Below are 16,122 nucleotides of genomic sequence, written 5' to 3' on the forward strand. Positions count from 1 at the left end.
ATGAACACCTTGTGGGGAGCGGGAAAATGTCCCCACTTGTCCAAATGTTCCTTGTTTTACTATCCTTGTGAGGACTTCTGGTCACCACAAGGAGAGTAAAATAAAACACACACACACACATACAGCCCTCAAGCCTGGGTATTGAGGCTGATCCCTGCGGCAGACGCTTGGTTGTGGTGAAGCCTAAGGGCTTTGGGAACGTTAATCGTCCTGACACAGAGGAAGAGAGCATGAAGGCAGAAGATTACAGGTTGTCAGACAGACAGATAGCACCTCTCTCTGCTCTGGGATCCACCAGTCTCTTTGCGTCGCAAATGGCTCCCTGTTCTCTATATAGTGCACTACTTTGTGTAAAAGTAGTGAACTATGTGGGGAATAGGGTGCCATTTGGGCCACAACCTCTCTCAGCTGTAGAAAGGGGGGAAAGTCTGACACATGGACGTGAGCACGCTGTTGACTCGTTCTTAGGGGAATGGGTAACGACATGGTACGTTGTTGGATATTATTACTGCTGTACGTAGTTTAAGAAGCCTCCTAAGTGTGTCTGAGGGTGTGTGTCTGAGTTCTGCCGGGTTCCCAGATGCAGATTAAAGGGTAATTCCACGACTTTTTAATAATGAATATGAGGTTGAAAAGTGGTGGAATTGGCCTTTAAGCCTCATTCTAGTTCAAAAAGTTATTTCAAGCGTTCTCCATTCAGTAGGCTTTTTAGTCCAGGGCTAGGCCTAACTGGTGTCTGGGAAAACGTCCCTGAGTGTCTGACTTTGGAAGTGTAGTGTGGACAGTCTGGAGCCTCATACCTTCACAGGTCTTCCCTTGGGGCCTGTAGCCCTGCTTGCAGACACAGTCGCTGCGTGAGGTGCTGCTGGGCTGGGAGGTGTGGTGCTGGTCGGGGCAGGGCAGGCAGGTACCCAGGCCTCCAGGTGTACCCTCTGGTTTGTATGTGCCAGGTGGGCACGCTGTACAGAGGACGCAGACACTCACTTTTATCCTCAACACAGACGACACAGCTTAGAAATGTAGTTAGTTGCCAGGGTTGGGGTTATCTCCATGTCAATTCCAGTCCCACTGAAATTACAATTCTCTTCAACGCTTCAATGCTTTTGAATTAGGAACATTTGGAATTGGAGATGGAATTTGGTTACTTTCTGAATTGACTGGAATTGAAAAGGAATTGACCCCAGCCCTGTTAGTTGCATGTAAAGGAAGGACCGGTACAGACAGTATACACACACAAATGCAAAAACATGTCCATGACCATGAGCAAATTCTGAGATCACGGAGGTGGATAATACTCCTATTAACTTGGCAATTATGCTTTGTGTTAGAAGCACCTGAGACTGATCAGGAAGCTAGGGGTCAGGACGCTAGGGGTCAAGAAGCTAGGGTCAGGATGCTAGGGGTCAAGAAGCTAGGGGTCAAGAAGCTAGGGGTCAGGACGCTAGGGGTCAAGAAGCTAGGGTCAGGACGCTAGGGGTCAAGAAGCTAGGGGTCAAGAAGCTAGGGTTCAGGAAGCTAGGGGTCAGGACGCTAGGGGTCAAGAAGCTAGGGGTCAAGAAGCTAGGGGTCAGGAAGCTAGGGGTCAGGAAGCTAGGGGTCAAGAAGCTAGGGGTCAAAAAGCTAGGGGTCAAGAAGCTAGGGGTCAGGAAGCTAGGGGTCAAGAAGCTAGGGGTCAAGAAGCTAGGGGTCAGGAAGCTAGGGGTCAGGACGCTAGGGGTCAAGAAGCTAGGGGTCAGGAAGCTAGGGGTCAGGAAGCTAGGGGTCAAGAAGCTAGGGGTCAAGAAGCTAGGGGTCAAGAAGCTAGGGGTCAAGAAGCTAGGGGTCAGGAAGCTATGGGTCAGGAAGCTAGGGGTCAGGAAGCTAGGAGTCAGGACGCTAGGGGTCAAGAAGCTAGGGGTCAAGAAGCTAGGGGTCAAGAAGCTAGGGGTCAAGAAGCTAGGGGTCAAGAAGCTAGGGGTCAGGAAGCTAGGGGTCAAGAAGCTAGGGGTCAAGAAGCTAGGGGTCAGGAAGCTAGGGGTCAGGAAGCTAGGAGTCAGGACGCTAGGGGTCAAGAAGCTAGGGGTCAAGAAGCTAGGGGTCAAGAAGCTAGGGGTCAGGAAGCTAGGGGTCAGGAAGCTAGGGGTCAGGAAGCTAGGGGTCAAGAAGCTAGGGGTCAAGAAGCTAGGGGTCAAGAAGCTAGGGGTCAAGAAGCTAGGGGTCAAGAAGCTAGGGGTCAGGAAGCTAGGGGTCAGGAAGCTAGGAGTCAGGACGCTAGGGGTCAAGAAGCTAGGGGTCAGGAAGCTAGGGGTCAAGAAGCTAGGGGTCAAGAAGCTAGGGGTCAAGAAGCTAGGGGTCAAGAAGCTAGGGGTCAGGAAGCTAGGGGTCAGGAAGCTAGGGGTCAGGACGCTAGGGGTCAAGAAGCTAGGGGTCAAGAAACTAGGGGTCAAGAAGCTAGGGGTCAGGAAGCTATGGGTCAGGACGCTAGGAGTCAGGACGCTAGGGGTCAGGAAGCTAGGGGTCAGGACGCTAGAAGTCAGGACGCTAGGGGTCAGGAAGCTAGGGGTCAGGACGCTAGGGGTCAGGACGCTAGGGGTCAGGAAGCTGTCTGGCTGTAGAGCTACCGAGCTTGTTTTCAAACATTCCTCCATCGACTAAATCAGGGCTGCCCAATTCCCGTCCTGGAGGGCTGAAACACTTCTGGGTTTTTTCTACCTAGTAGTCAATTGCACTCACCTGGTGTCCCACATCTAAATCAGTCCCTGGTTAGAAAGAGAGAATGAAAACCAGAAGTGTTTCGGCCCTCCAAGACCGGAATTGGGCAGCCCTGCACTAAATAATCCTCACAGAACAAGATGGCCGTCTCAATGCATCCCTCGTGTTATAGACCAGTTGTGTTATAGACCAGTTGTGTTATAGACCAGTTGTGTTATAGAGACCAGTTGTGTTATAGACCAGTTGTGTTATAGACCAGTTGTGTTATAGACCAGTTGTGTTATAGAGACCAATTGTGTTATAGAGACCAGTTGTGTTATAGACCCGTTGTGTTATAGACCAGTTGTGTTATAGACCAGTTGTGTTATAGAGACCAGTTGTGTTATAGAGACCAGTTGTGTTATAGAGACCAGTTGTGTTATAGAGACCAGTTGTGTTATAGACCAGTTGTGTTATAGACCAGTTGTGTTATAGAGACCAGTTGTGTTATAGACCCGTTGTGTTATAGACCAGTTGTGTTATAGACCAGTTGTGTTATAGAGACCAGTTGTGTTATAGACCAGTTGTGTTATAGACCAGTTGTGTTATAGAGACCAGTTAGCTAACAGTACAGAAGGAGAGGGTATCTCCAACTCACTATAATGGATAGGCTATACTCAATCAGAAGTGTTTGTCAAACCACAATGCATGAATTTTGACAAAATATGAAGTTGGCAAAGTACACAGTTGTGAAGGGAGCTGTACCATCTAGCTCTAGGCCATGTATGGGTGAAGGACAGAAAACACTGTGGGGGCTTGTTGAGACCTGAACACACAGAGCAGTGTCATAGAGGATACATGGTGTTGATCTGACTAATCAGTGTTTAGATCTAATCTACTACCCAACGCTAAGCTGGAGGTGGGAATTTTCTGTGTTGTCTTAGTGCCAAACTGTAGTCTGGAGAGGGGCCTCTAACTCTCTCTCTCTCTCTCTCATGCCCTAGTGCTTAACAGGGGCCAAGCATTGGATCCGGATGCTCCGTGCCAACACACACTCATTCCCCACCTAAACACACCAGGGTCGGCCAAGCAGCATTAACCGCCGCTCGACCAGTAGCCTGGCACAGCCTGGAATAGCCCCCTCCCTCTCACCCACATCAAATACACACCAGCTATGTGTAGACTGTAGTGCGTGCGTGTGCGTGCGTGCGTGCGTGCGTGCGTGCGTGCGTGCGTGCGTGCGTGCGTGCGTGCGTGCGTGCGTGCGTGCGTGCGTGCGTGCGTGCGTGCGTGCGTGCGTGCGTGCGTGCGTGCGTGCGTGCGTGCGTGCGTGCGTGCGTGCGTGTGTGTGTGTGTGTGTGTGAGATCTGATAACTGAAGTAGCCCATACATTCTCAATGATATCCACCTTCAACCTCATAAGCAAGCAGCAGAACCTGAAGGGTAAATGTCTGAATGTATTTGAGGCCCCTGGATCCCCTTTTACAGCCTCCACTTATAGTTGACAGGAAACACAGTTATTTATGCACGAAAAATATTTCACTTGTAGTGAAACAGTAGAAATACTGTTTTAGAGTTTCATTTTAATTCCTGGACTGGAAACTTGGTCGGCTGGCTTAGGTAGACACTAGGGTAAGTAACAGACCTAATCTCATATTCATAAAGTGTCTCAATGTGTGCAGATCTAGGATCTGTTTGGCTCTTCCGATTATAATGAATTGACAGAGGTGACCTGATCCTAGATCAGCACTCCTACTCCGAGACACTTTCTGAATACAGACCTGGACGTCAGTTTTCTCTACAGGGGGAGAGTTCCGAGGGGCCAGTCCAGGCTCTTGTTGAAACACACACTGTGTAGGAGGGGTGGATAGAAGGAGAGAAGGAGAAAAGGGAAAGAGAATGGGAAACGAATACATCTTAAAACGCCAAAACGAAAGACGGTGTTGGAAAGAAAACGTTGTGAATTTCCTAAATGTGTACCAGCGAAATGTACCAGACTACACACTGTGATAGATGAAATATGCTCAGAAATAACTGACCTTAGCCAAGAAAACCAACTGACAGTCGATTTGAGACTGGAAAAGACTGATGGAAACCCTGAAAGTGAATCAAGAGCTAGCACATCTGCTTCAGCCCCCAATGACCCGCAAAGAGACTGGTTTCCATCTCTTAGTGACAAGTCCATTGACCCCTGACTCCTATGGATACCCTCCATTTGGTCAGGAAGTAGGCCGTCAAGGGTCAAATCAAATCAGATGTATTTATATAGCCCTTCTTACATCAGCTGATATAGCAAAGTGATGTACAGAAACCCAGCCTAAAACCCCTGCAGTCCAGTCCAGATTATCTGTCAATTGGAGAGAGTGCGCCCAGGCCCAGGTTAAAATACCTCACAGAGCGGAGCACAACGGGCCTTCAACCCTCAGAGCTACATGTGTGCTTTCAAACTCTTACTAGGCATGGTTAGAATGGTAACAATATCTACAGAAAGAGGAACGAGAATATAGGATTTACATCTAAATCCAATGAAAATGTGTGTGAGATATCAATCCTCTAAACACACAGGGGCAGGGTGTTAGAAGCAGTTTAGGCCTAAGACGTCAGGAGGATGTCAGGAGGGCTGCAGGAGGGCTGCAGGAGGATGGCAGGAGGGTGGCAGGAGGGTGGCAGGAGGATGTCAGGAGGATGTCAGGAGGATGTCAGGAGGATGGCAGGAGGGCTGCAGGAGGGTGGCAGGAGGATGGCAGGAGGGCTGCAGGAGGGTTGCAGGAGGGCGGCAGGAGGATGGCAGGAGGGCTGCAGGGGGATGTCAGGAGGATGGCAGGAGGGCTGCAGGAGGGTGGCAGGAGGATGGCAGGAGGATGGCAGGAGGGCTGCAGGAGGGTGGCAGGAGGATGTCTGGAGGATGGCAGGAGGATATCAGGAAGATGGCAGGAGAATGTCAGGAGGATGGCAGGAGGATGTCAGGAGGGTGGCAGGAGGATGGCAGGAGGATGTCAGGAGGGTGGCAGGAGGATGGCAGGAGGATGTCAGGAGGGTGGCAGGAGGATGTCAGGAGGGTGGCAGGAGGATATCAGGAAGATGGCAGGAGGATGTCAGGAGGATGTCAGGAGGATGTCAGGAGGGTGGCAGGAGGATGTCAGGAGGATGGCAGGAGGGCTGCAGGAGGGCGGCAGGGGGATGTCAGGAGGGCTGCAGGAGGGCGGCAGGGGGATGGGAGGAGGATGTCAGGAGGGCTGCAGGAGGGCGGCAGGGGGATGTCAGGAGGGCTGCAGGAGGGCGGCAGGAGGATGTCAGGAGGATGTCAGGAGGATGGCAGGAGGGTTGCAGGAGGGCGGCAGGAGGATGGCAGGAGGATGGCAGGAGGATGTCAGGAGGGTGGCAGGAGAATGTCAGGACGATGGCAGGAGGGTTGCAGGAGGGTTGCAGGAGGGCGGCAGGAGGATGTCAGGAGGATGTCAGGAGGATGTCAGGAGGATGGCAGGAGGATGTCAGGAGGATGGCAGGAGGGCGGAAGGTAGCCTAGAAGTTAAAAGCGTTGGGCCAGCAACTGAAAGGTTGCTGCTTTGAATCCCCCCAAATCTGTTGATGTACCCTTGAGCAAGGCACTTAACCATAATTGCTCCTGTAAGTCTGCTAAATGACTAAAATGTTAACTTCTCTAGGGTAGGGGGCAACATTCGGAATTTTGGATGAAAAGCATGCCCAAATTAAACTGCCAGCTACTCATCCCCAGAAGATATTAATAGATTTGGATAGAAAACACTCTGAAGTTTCTAAAACTGTTCGAATCATGTCTGTGAGTATAACAGGACTTATTTAATAGGCGAAACCCCGAGGACAAACCATTCAGATTTTTTCTTGGTTTGAGGTCACTCTCTTTTCAATGGGTTTTCATTGGGAATCCAGATTTCTAAGGGACTTTCTTTCAGTTCCTACCGCTTCCACTGGATGTCAACAGTCTTTAGAAATTGGTTGAGGTGTTTTCCTTTGTGTAATGAAGAAGTACGGCCATCTTGAAAGAGGGTTTACTTCAAGTGTACTGTTTATTAGATGCGCGTGACCAGAAAGCTAGCTACAGTTTGTTTTAATCCTGTATTGAACACAGATCATCCCGTCTTCAATTGTATCGATTATTTACGTTACAAAATATCTAAAGTTGTATTACAAAAGTAGTTTGAAATGTTTTGGCAAAGTTTACAGGTAACCTTTGAGATATTTTGTAGTCACGTTGCACAAGTTGGAACCGGTGTTTTTCTGTATCAAACGCGCCAAATAAATGGACATTTTGGCTATATATCGACGGAATTAATTGAACAAAAGGACCACTTGTGATGTTTATGGGACATATTGGAGTGCCAACAACAGAAGCTCATCAAAGGTAAGGCATGAATTATATTTTTATTTCTGCGTTTTGTGTCGCGCCTGCAGGGTTGAAATATGCTTCTCTCTCTTTGTTTACTATGGTGTTATACTCAGATAATAGCATCGTTTGCTTTCGCCGAAAAGCCTATTTGAATTCTGACATGTTGGCTGGATTCACAAACAGTGTAGCTTTAATTTGGTATCTTTCATGTGTGATTTAATGAAAGTTAGATTTTTATAGTAATTTATTTGAATTTTGGGCTCTGCATTTTCTCTGGCTTTTGGCCAAGTGAGACAGTAGCGTCCCGCCTAAACTCAGATTTTTGGATATAAATATGATCTTTACCGAACAAAACATACATGTATTGTGTAACATGAAGTCCTATGAGTGTCATCTGATGAAGATCATCAAAGGTTAGTGATTAATTTTATCTCTATTTCTGCTTTTTGTTACTCCTCTCTTTGGCTGGAAAAATGGCTGTGTTTTTCTGTGACTTGGCTCTGACCTAACATAATCTTTTGGTGTGCTTTCGTCGTAAAACCTTTTTGAAATCGGAAACTGTGGCTGGATTTACAACAAGTGTATCTTTAAAATTGTGTAAAATACTTGTATGTTTGAGGAATTTAAATTATGGGATTTCTGTTGTTTTGAATTTGGCGCCCTGCAGTTTCACTGGCTGTTGACGCTAGCGTCCCACATACCCTAGAGAGGTTAGTGTAATGATTTCCATGTGCATCACTTTCAACAAAACAACATACAGTACCAGACAAATTCATCGCCATCATTTCTTGCTCATAAAATGATAAAGTAAGTTATTTAGTCTAGCTCATGAACTAACCGTAAGAGCCAAAGAAGTCACTCAAGAAGCCAAAGAAGTCTAGAAATCTTCTCTGGAGACCATGGGGAGCCTGTAATCCATTAGTGGGATCTCAAACAGACAAACGGAAACCCTGAAAGTGAATCCAGAAGAATACCCAGCACATCTCCGCATCTCAGTCCCCAATAACAGTGACAGATTTGCTGAGTCTAACAAATTCCCCCCTCAGCGAAAAGGCCACCAGCGTTTTCCTATAGTCTGTGTTTCTATCTTCCCATGTGGGGAGCAACTGGGGAATGTACAAATCATTGCTATTCTGTTGGTTGTCTGAAAATAACCTTAGTTATCTTAAAGTCTTGATCAAATGTACAATACAAATATATGTTAAACTTAATATCTACTGTTGCACAGGCGCAATCCCTGTGGTCCTTCTTTTAAAAATGGGGGTTTTGTGTTTCCAGATACAGTGCATTCGGAAAGTATTCAGACCCCTTCCCTTTTTCCACATTTTGTTACGTTACAGCCTTGTTCTAAAATGTATTAAATTATTGTTTTCCCTCATCAATCTACACACAATGCCCCATAATAACAAAGTGAAAACAGGTTTTTACATATTTTCTTCTCATATGTATTAAAAATACAAAACTGAAATACCTTATTTGCCTGTTCTCTTCTAAGACTAACAATTGAGACAGAACAAGTCAAACATAAATCTGAACACTCTAACTCTGGACCGCAGCCACACCACTTGTGGCCAGACAAGGGCTCTTGTTGTGATTCCGTTGGATTGGTTTTAAATCCCTGTGTTTTTATTAACAGAGATAAAAAAACATTCACATGAAAGGACACTTTGCATTCTTAACATGACTTCACGTTTAAGACCTCAATCTGCCGCTGAAAATGTGCAGCAAACCAGGGGGGAAACAGTCAAATGTACATTCACAAGGTACTGTACAGATGTAGGATTTTAATTTGATCACTCTTTTGATGCTGAGAATGTTTCTGCACAGCAGGAAACACAAACTTGTAGTCTATTCAAGGTTTAAAAAGGCCTCAAAAAAATATATTTTCACTTGAGAACTTGAGACTTGATTTGCCCTAACATTTTCTGTTGCTGCAGGATTTGTTTTCCTGCTGTAGCAAACTGGCTTAAATTAACAACATATTGTATACACCTCAATGTGACATATTGTCTTTAGATCACCAGAATAGTTCATACCAAATGGAAAGTCAACTGATACAGTGGACAAGTTAAGCTTGAGCATACAGCACTACTTCCTAGGATCATACAGTAGGTCATAGGTCAATGCAGTGATCCTAGAGAAGACACAAAAGGACGACACCTACACACACACAGACACTTCAAGCCCCCATCACTGGCCCCTCAGTCATTTTCTCAGTCATCAACAGTGACAGCTGTGACCTTTCGTGACAGGTTGCATTGACAACAGCAGACACGCACACCACTCCAAAATCAAACAAAGGCCTTGTGAAATTCAGAGGCTGTAGCCAAAGATAATGACTCTAGCATGACATCATTTTTATATTGAATAGCTCCCTATGTGTTTATGCTAGAGACTTACTGTTTCATTGGCTGCAGCTCAATCCTCTCTTTCCGCCGATATAAAGTTTGCACCTATTCCATAACATGGAGCTTGTTGAAAGCAGTGTTTTCTACACATGAGAGGATCCGGACAAGAAAATCGTCACAAAATTTTCTGTAAAACCCTAGCATCTGCCAAGTCCCCAACAACCGGATGTTCTGGTTTTCAGGGGAAGTGGAAAGAGAGCCTGTGATGCAACTTCCTCTTTTGGACGTTAACAAGGTGACACTCCATTTTAACTCCTCCTCCACATTTACTGGATTGGTTGAACAGTGCAGAAGAGAACCTCCCCCAACATTTTATTTCTTCTCGTCAAGACCAGTATGTAGAGGATCTAGTTTCAGGTTCTTTTACGCCTGCTACGTTAGGTAAGTAAAACCCGAACAGTTTAAGCTAGCGACTCTCACGAACACAACAGTGTCATATGTTTTGCTCTACAACATCCACAAGCAGTCGTCTGAACTTTCAGACACCCAAGTACTAATTTCGAAAATGTGTTCTCACAAAACCGACTGTTCAGACCGAACCGTTTGAGTTACAAACTAATAAGTCACCAACATCGACAGGTAAACACTCACTCACTTGTTTTGCTCCATGACCTACACAAGCTCAGGGGAAGGTAACCCTGTAAGAATGGCACAAAAGTTAATAAGGTGTAAAAAGTGCCATAAACAAAGTGATTAAATATAGCAACAAAAAAACTTGCAAATCCATGAGTTTTCTAATATCTCCAAGATATAGGAAAAGCACTTCAAAACCTTATTCCTCTTGATACATTTTTTTTTTTTTTTGCAATTTATGAATGTGTTATACAATGCGTTTCTATGGGCTATAACAGTAAAGGCCAAATTCAATATTTTATCCCCCCCAAATATATACAAAAGCATATGGACACCCCTTCAAATTAGTGGATTTGGCTATTTCAGCCACACCCGTTGCTGACAGGGGTATACAATCAAGCACACAGCAATGCAATCTCCATAGACAAACATTGGCAATAAAATCGCCTTACTGAAGAGCTCAGTGACTTTCAACATGGCACCGTCATAGGATGCCACCTTTCCAATAAGTCAGTTTGTCAAATTTCTGCCCTGCTAGAGCTGCCCCGGTCAACTGTAAGATCTGTTATTGTGAATTGGAAATGTCTAGGAGCAACAACGACTCAGCCGCGAAGTGGTAGGCCACACAAACTCACAGAACAGGACATCTGAGTGTTGAAGCACGTATCATGTAAAAATTGTCTGTCCTCAGTTGCAACACTCACTACCGAGTTCCAAACTGCCTCTGGAAGCAACGTCAGAACAAGAACTGTTCGTCGGGAACTTAATGTAATGAGGTTTCCATGGCTGAGCAGCCGCACACAAGCCTAAGATCACCAGGCGCAATGCAAAGCGTCGGCTGGAGTGGTTTAAAGCTCACCGCCATTGGACTCTGGAGCAGTGGAAACGCGTTCTCTGGAGTGATGAATCACACTTCACCATCTGGTAGTCCGATGGACAAATCTGGGTTTGGCAAATGCCAGGAGAACACTATCTGCACAAATGCATAGTGTCAACTGTAAAGTTTGGTGGAGGAGGAATAATTCTCTGGGGCTGTTTTTCATGGTTCGGGATAGGCCCCTTAGTTTCATGGTTCGGGCTAGGCCCCTTTCCTGTTTCAGCATGACAATGCCCCTATGCACAAAGCGAGGTCCATACAGAAATAGTTTGGTGAGATCAGTGTGAAAGAACTTGACTGGTCTGCGCAGAGTCCTAACCTCAACCCCATCAAACACCTTTGGGATGAATTGGAACACCTACTGTGAGCCAGGCCTAATCACTCAAAATCAGTGCCCGACCTCACTAATGCTCTTGTGTCTGAATGGAAGGAAGCAGGTCCCAGCTGCAATGTTCCAACATCTAGTGGAAAGCCATTCCAGAAGAGTGGAGGTTGTTATAACAGCAAAGGGGAGATCAACTCCATATTATTGCCCATGATTTTGGAATGAGATGTTCGACGAGCAGGTGTCCACATACTTTGGTCATATAATGTATATGTATATTTTTATACCTACAGGAGTCCTAAAGTTCACAATCAAATAGCTAAAAGATCCAAGATATGACTATCTTTAAAAAAATCCATATGTTAGCATTGTAGATATCGCGAAATCAAAGGCTTAGATTTAGAGCCATAGAGAACTATTGGTATGTCTTATGAGGAGGGAGGATACCGCTGCCCATCTGGCCAAGAACAGAGCATCTGGGGGGGAGACTCATGGAAAAAACCCTCTTTCGGATCTCTCTCTCTCTCCCCTCCTGATTGGATAGGAACTGTCGTCCAACATCTGTCTTTCAGTCCCTGTTTAGCTGTTTAGCAGCTTACTGCATTTCATTCCCATAGCAATCTGAGTTTACCCAAATTGTTACTTACCTCTCCTGGATTTTCAAGGCCAGCCTGAACTATCCTGTCTTGCACATTACGGCTGTGTCCCAAATAGCACCCTATTGCCTATACAGAATACAAATATAGAGCCTCTGATCAAAAGTAGTGCACTATATAGGGAATTGGGTGCCATTTGAGAGGCAGCCTACGTTTCCTGTTTCCAAGACGCCGAGTTAGTCCAATGTGAGAGCAAAGCAAAGCAAGGCAACCACAAAACAAAAGCCAAAACACAGGTTGTTCCTAGTTAATGAGTTACACAATGGGTCAGTTTGACTTTAAAGGACGCTCTGTGCTGAGAAATATGAGAATAAAAATGATGACGCAATCAACAAAAGGGATTACACTCAAAACTGCCCTTACTGTTCATATTCATATATAAATCTCATTAGTATGTTGGCTAAGAATGTTTTTATACTTCTTAGTTACGTGATCTGAAGGATGACTTGGGGGAATTAGAAAGCACACACACACACACACACACACACACACACACACACACACACACACACACACACACACACACACACACACACACACACACACACACACACACACACACACACACACACACACAAACACACACACATTTTAAATACTTTATTTGAATCCACTAATCAAATTGACAAAAAAAGGATCCAAACATTTCAAAGGTCCCTCTGTGCAGGGCACTGAAGGATACAGAAAGCACCTCCTTCTCCAAACAGCTAGACTGCCCACGACAGCTGAAACAGAGCAGTACCTAGTCAATTGCTTTGCCCTAGTTTTTGTCAGGCCCGCAATCTGGACGCCACGCACTGCAAGCCTGTGTATGTGGCCGAGACTGCCAAAAATCAGCACCACCAGCTGGTACCGCCACTCGAGGCTGTCCCAGTGCCACGAGGGGCTGGTATTTAAGCAGCTTCTCGGCAAAGGCCTGCTCCATGTGCCGTCAAATGAGCAGCCCACTTCCAAAACGAGCCCCTCCCCCTGCCAACAACAACAATATCTGGTGTATTTGACACACAGGAAAACACATCATCAACATCGAACCAGCTTCCCCTTACTCAAGAATGTTTATGCATGTCTGCTGTTGGTGAGACCACTTGTCTCACCTCGCTGGCTATCAGGTCAACACACACACGCCCACCCACACACACACACACACACACACACACACACACACACACACACACACACACACACACACACACACACACACACACACACACACACACACACACACACACACACACACACACACACGCAGCAGCAGCAGCAGAGTTCTGTATCTCAGACAACCTAAACAACAGGAGGTGTTAACTGACTAGAGAACATGGACACTAAAAGGACACTATACATCGTCCAATCCCTCTGGTACAACACCATACATATGCAACGCGCACACACACACACACACACACACACACACACACACACACACACACACACACACACACACACACACACACACACACACACACACACACACACACACACACACACACACACACACAGTAGCACATGCAAGGATTCATGCGCACACACACACTCACACACTTCCTTCCTTGTGGAACATTCCTGTTTTAAGAGTAGGGGTGTAGACAGGCCGGGGTGTCAGGAATGGACAGGGGGGTTCATTGGGGGTGGGTTGGCTCTGAGTTCAGGCAGAGGAGTTGTGTTCACTCATATGGGCCCTGGTTTTGACTGATAGGGGACCCAGAAAAGACATGATGGGGGAAGAGAGTGAGAGAGAGAGAGATAAAGAGGGAATGATAGATAAAGAGAAGGATAGACCAACAGAGAGAGAAAGAGGGAGAGATTACACACAGAGTGTATGAGATTGAGAGAGAGTGCGATCGAGAGAGAGAACGAGAGAGAGACAAAAAACCAAGAGAAAGAGAGATGAAAGGAGATGAGAGTGAGAGACAGAGAGAGAGTGGGCCTTGTTCCAGAGTGCAGATGCTAACTTCCTGAATCCTCCCCCCATGATGACCCCTGCCCCTGGGCCTCAGATGGAGTGTGTGGCCCTCTTCATCACCTCTCCCTGGAGAAGCTAACGCTGGACAGACCACAGAACACCCTGACACCCTGACACTAACACAACACCTAGAGAGATGGGGTCAGGACGGAGGGAGAGGAGAGAGAGAGAGAGTACACAAAACGAGAGAAATAGGGGTCAGGGTGAAAGGAGAAGGGAGAATAGGGTGAGAGAGTGCGAGAGAGAGAGAGAGAGAGAGAGAGAGAGAGAGAGAGAGAGAGAGAGAGAGAGAGAGCGGTAGAGCCCGAGAGGCCCACGGACAAAAAGAGGGCAAACAAAAATTGCGTGAATTGAAAGTCAAACAGGGCATTACACTGCCACGTGTCAGGCTTGAGTCTGCAGTGAGCAGAAGTTTGTGTGTGTGACTGTGTGTGTCTAGCATGTTTATAAACGTTGTGTGTGTAGCATGTTTATAGACATTGTGTCTGTAGCATGTTAATAGACATTGTGTGTGTAGCATGTTAATATACATTGTGTGTGTAGCATGTTTATAGACATTGTGTGTGTAGCATGTTTATAGACATTGTGTGTGTAGCATGTTAATAGACATTGTGTCTGTAGCATGTTTATAGACATTGTGTGTGTAGCATGTTTATAGACATTGTGTGTGTAGCATGTTAATATACATTGTGTGTGTAGCATGTAACAGACATTGTGTGTGTAGCATGTTAATAGACATTGTGTGTGTAGCATGTTAATATACATTGTGTGTGTAGCATGTTTATAGACATTGTGTGTGTAGCATGTTTATAGACATTGTGTGTGTAGCATGTTAATAGACATTGTGTCTGTAGCATGTTAATAGACATTGTGTGTGTAGCATGTTAATATACATTGTGTGTGTAGCATGTTTATAGACATTGTGTGTGTAGCATGTTTATAGACATTGTGTGTGTAGCATGTTAATAGACATTGTGTCTGTAGCATGTTTATAGACATTGTGTGTGTAGCATGTTTATAGACATTGTGTGTGTAGCATGTTAATAGACATTGTGTCTGTAGCATGTTAATAGACATTGTGTGTGTAGCATGTTTATAGACATTGTGTGTGTAGCATGTTAATATACATTGTGTGTGTAGCATGTTAATATACATTGTGTGTGTAGCATGTTTATAGACATTGTGTGTGTAGCATGTTTATAGACATTGTGTGTGTAGCATGTTAATAGACATTGTGTCTGTAGCATGTTTATAGACATTGTGTGTGTAGCATGTTAATAGACATTGTGTCTGTAGCATGTTTATAGACATTGTGTGTGTAGCATGTTAATAGACATTGTGTCTGTAGCATGTTAATAGACATTGTGTGTGTAGCATGTTAATAGACATTGTGTGTGTAGCATGTTAATAGACATTGTGTCTGTAGCATGTTTATAGACATTGTGTGTGTAGCATGTTTATAGACATTGTGTCTGTAGCATGTTTATAGACATTGTGTCTGTAGCATGTTTATAGACATTGTGTCTGTAGCATGTTTATAGACATTGTGTCTGTAGCATGTTTATAGACATTGTGTCTGTAGCATGTTTATAGACATTGTGTCTGTAGCATGTTTATAGACATTGTGTCTGTAGCATGTTTATAGACATTGTGTGTGTAGCATGTTTATAGACATTGTGTCTGTAGCATGTTTATAGACATTGTGTCTGTAGCATGTTTATAGACATTGTGTGTGTAGCATGTTTATAGACATTGTGTGTGTGTAGCATGTTAATAGACGTGTGTGTGTAGCATGTTTGTAGATGGTGCGTGTGTGTAGCATGTTATTAGACGTCGTGTGTGTTGTTAGCATGTTATTAGACGTTGTGTGTGTGTGTTTAGCATGTTTATAGACATCATGTTTGTGTAGCATGCCTGGTGCTATCTTCGCCTCCTTGATGCGTGAGCTTCCACTGTACCTGGGCCCCCAGGAGGAGGAATTAGAGCACATTCAACAGGGAGGGTTCTAATGTGTGTAATGGCTCTTTTATATCACCCTGTAAACTCACTCCTCTTTTTATGGTTGAGGGTGGTGGGATGGGGTGGAAGAGAAGGGAAGAGAGGGAGGACATGGAGGAACGAGGGATGGATGGGGGAGTGTTAATGATGCAGTGAGGCTTTGGCAGTTTCACGGCTGCAACCTCTCTCTCTCTCTCTCTCTCTCTCTCTCTCTCTCTCTCTCTCTCTCTCTCTCTCTCTCTCTCTCTCTCTCTCTCTCTCTCTCTCTCTCTCTCTCTCTCTCTCTCTC

General features: G+C 45.4%; 1 protein-coding gene across 2 annotated transcripts in view; it reads right to left on the reverse strand.

The window, feature by feature from the left end:
* LOC139561737 (sushi, von Willebrand factor type A, EGF and pentraxin domain-containing protein 1-like) overlaps positions 1-16,122 on the reverse strand; it is a 207,787-nt gene that overhangs the window by 127,169 nt on the left and 64,496 nt on the right. For both annotated transcript variants that reach the window (XM_071379004.1, XM_071379003.1), the window contains exon 4: positions 801-959. In XM_071379004.1, the coding sequence (XP_071235105.1) occupies positions 801-959 (159 nt within the window). The remainder of the gene's footprint in view (positions 1-800; positions 960-16,122) is intronic.

This window comes from Salvelinus alpinus, chromosome 31 (assembly GCF_045679555.1).
Source record: "Salvelinus alpinus chromosome 31, SLU_Salpinus.1, whole genome shotgun sequence".
Lineage (NCBI taxonomy): Eukaryota > Metazoa > Chordata > Actinopteri > Salmoniformes > Salmonidae > Salvelinus > Salvelinus alpinus.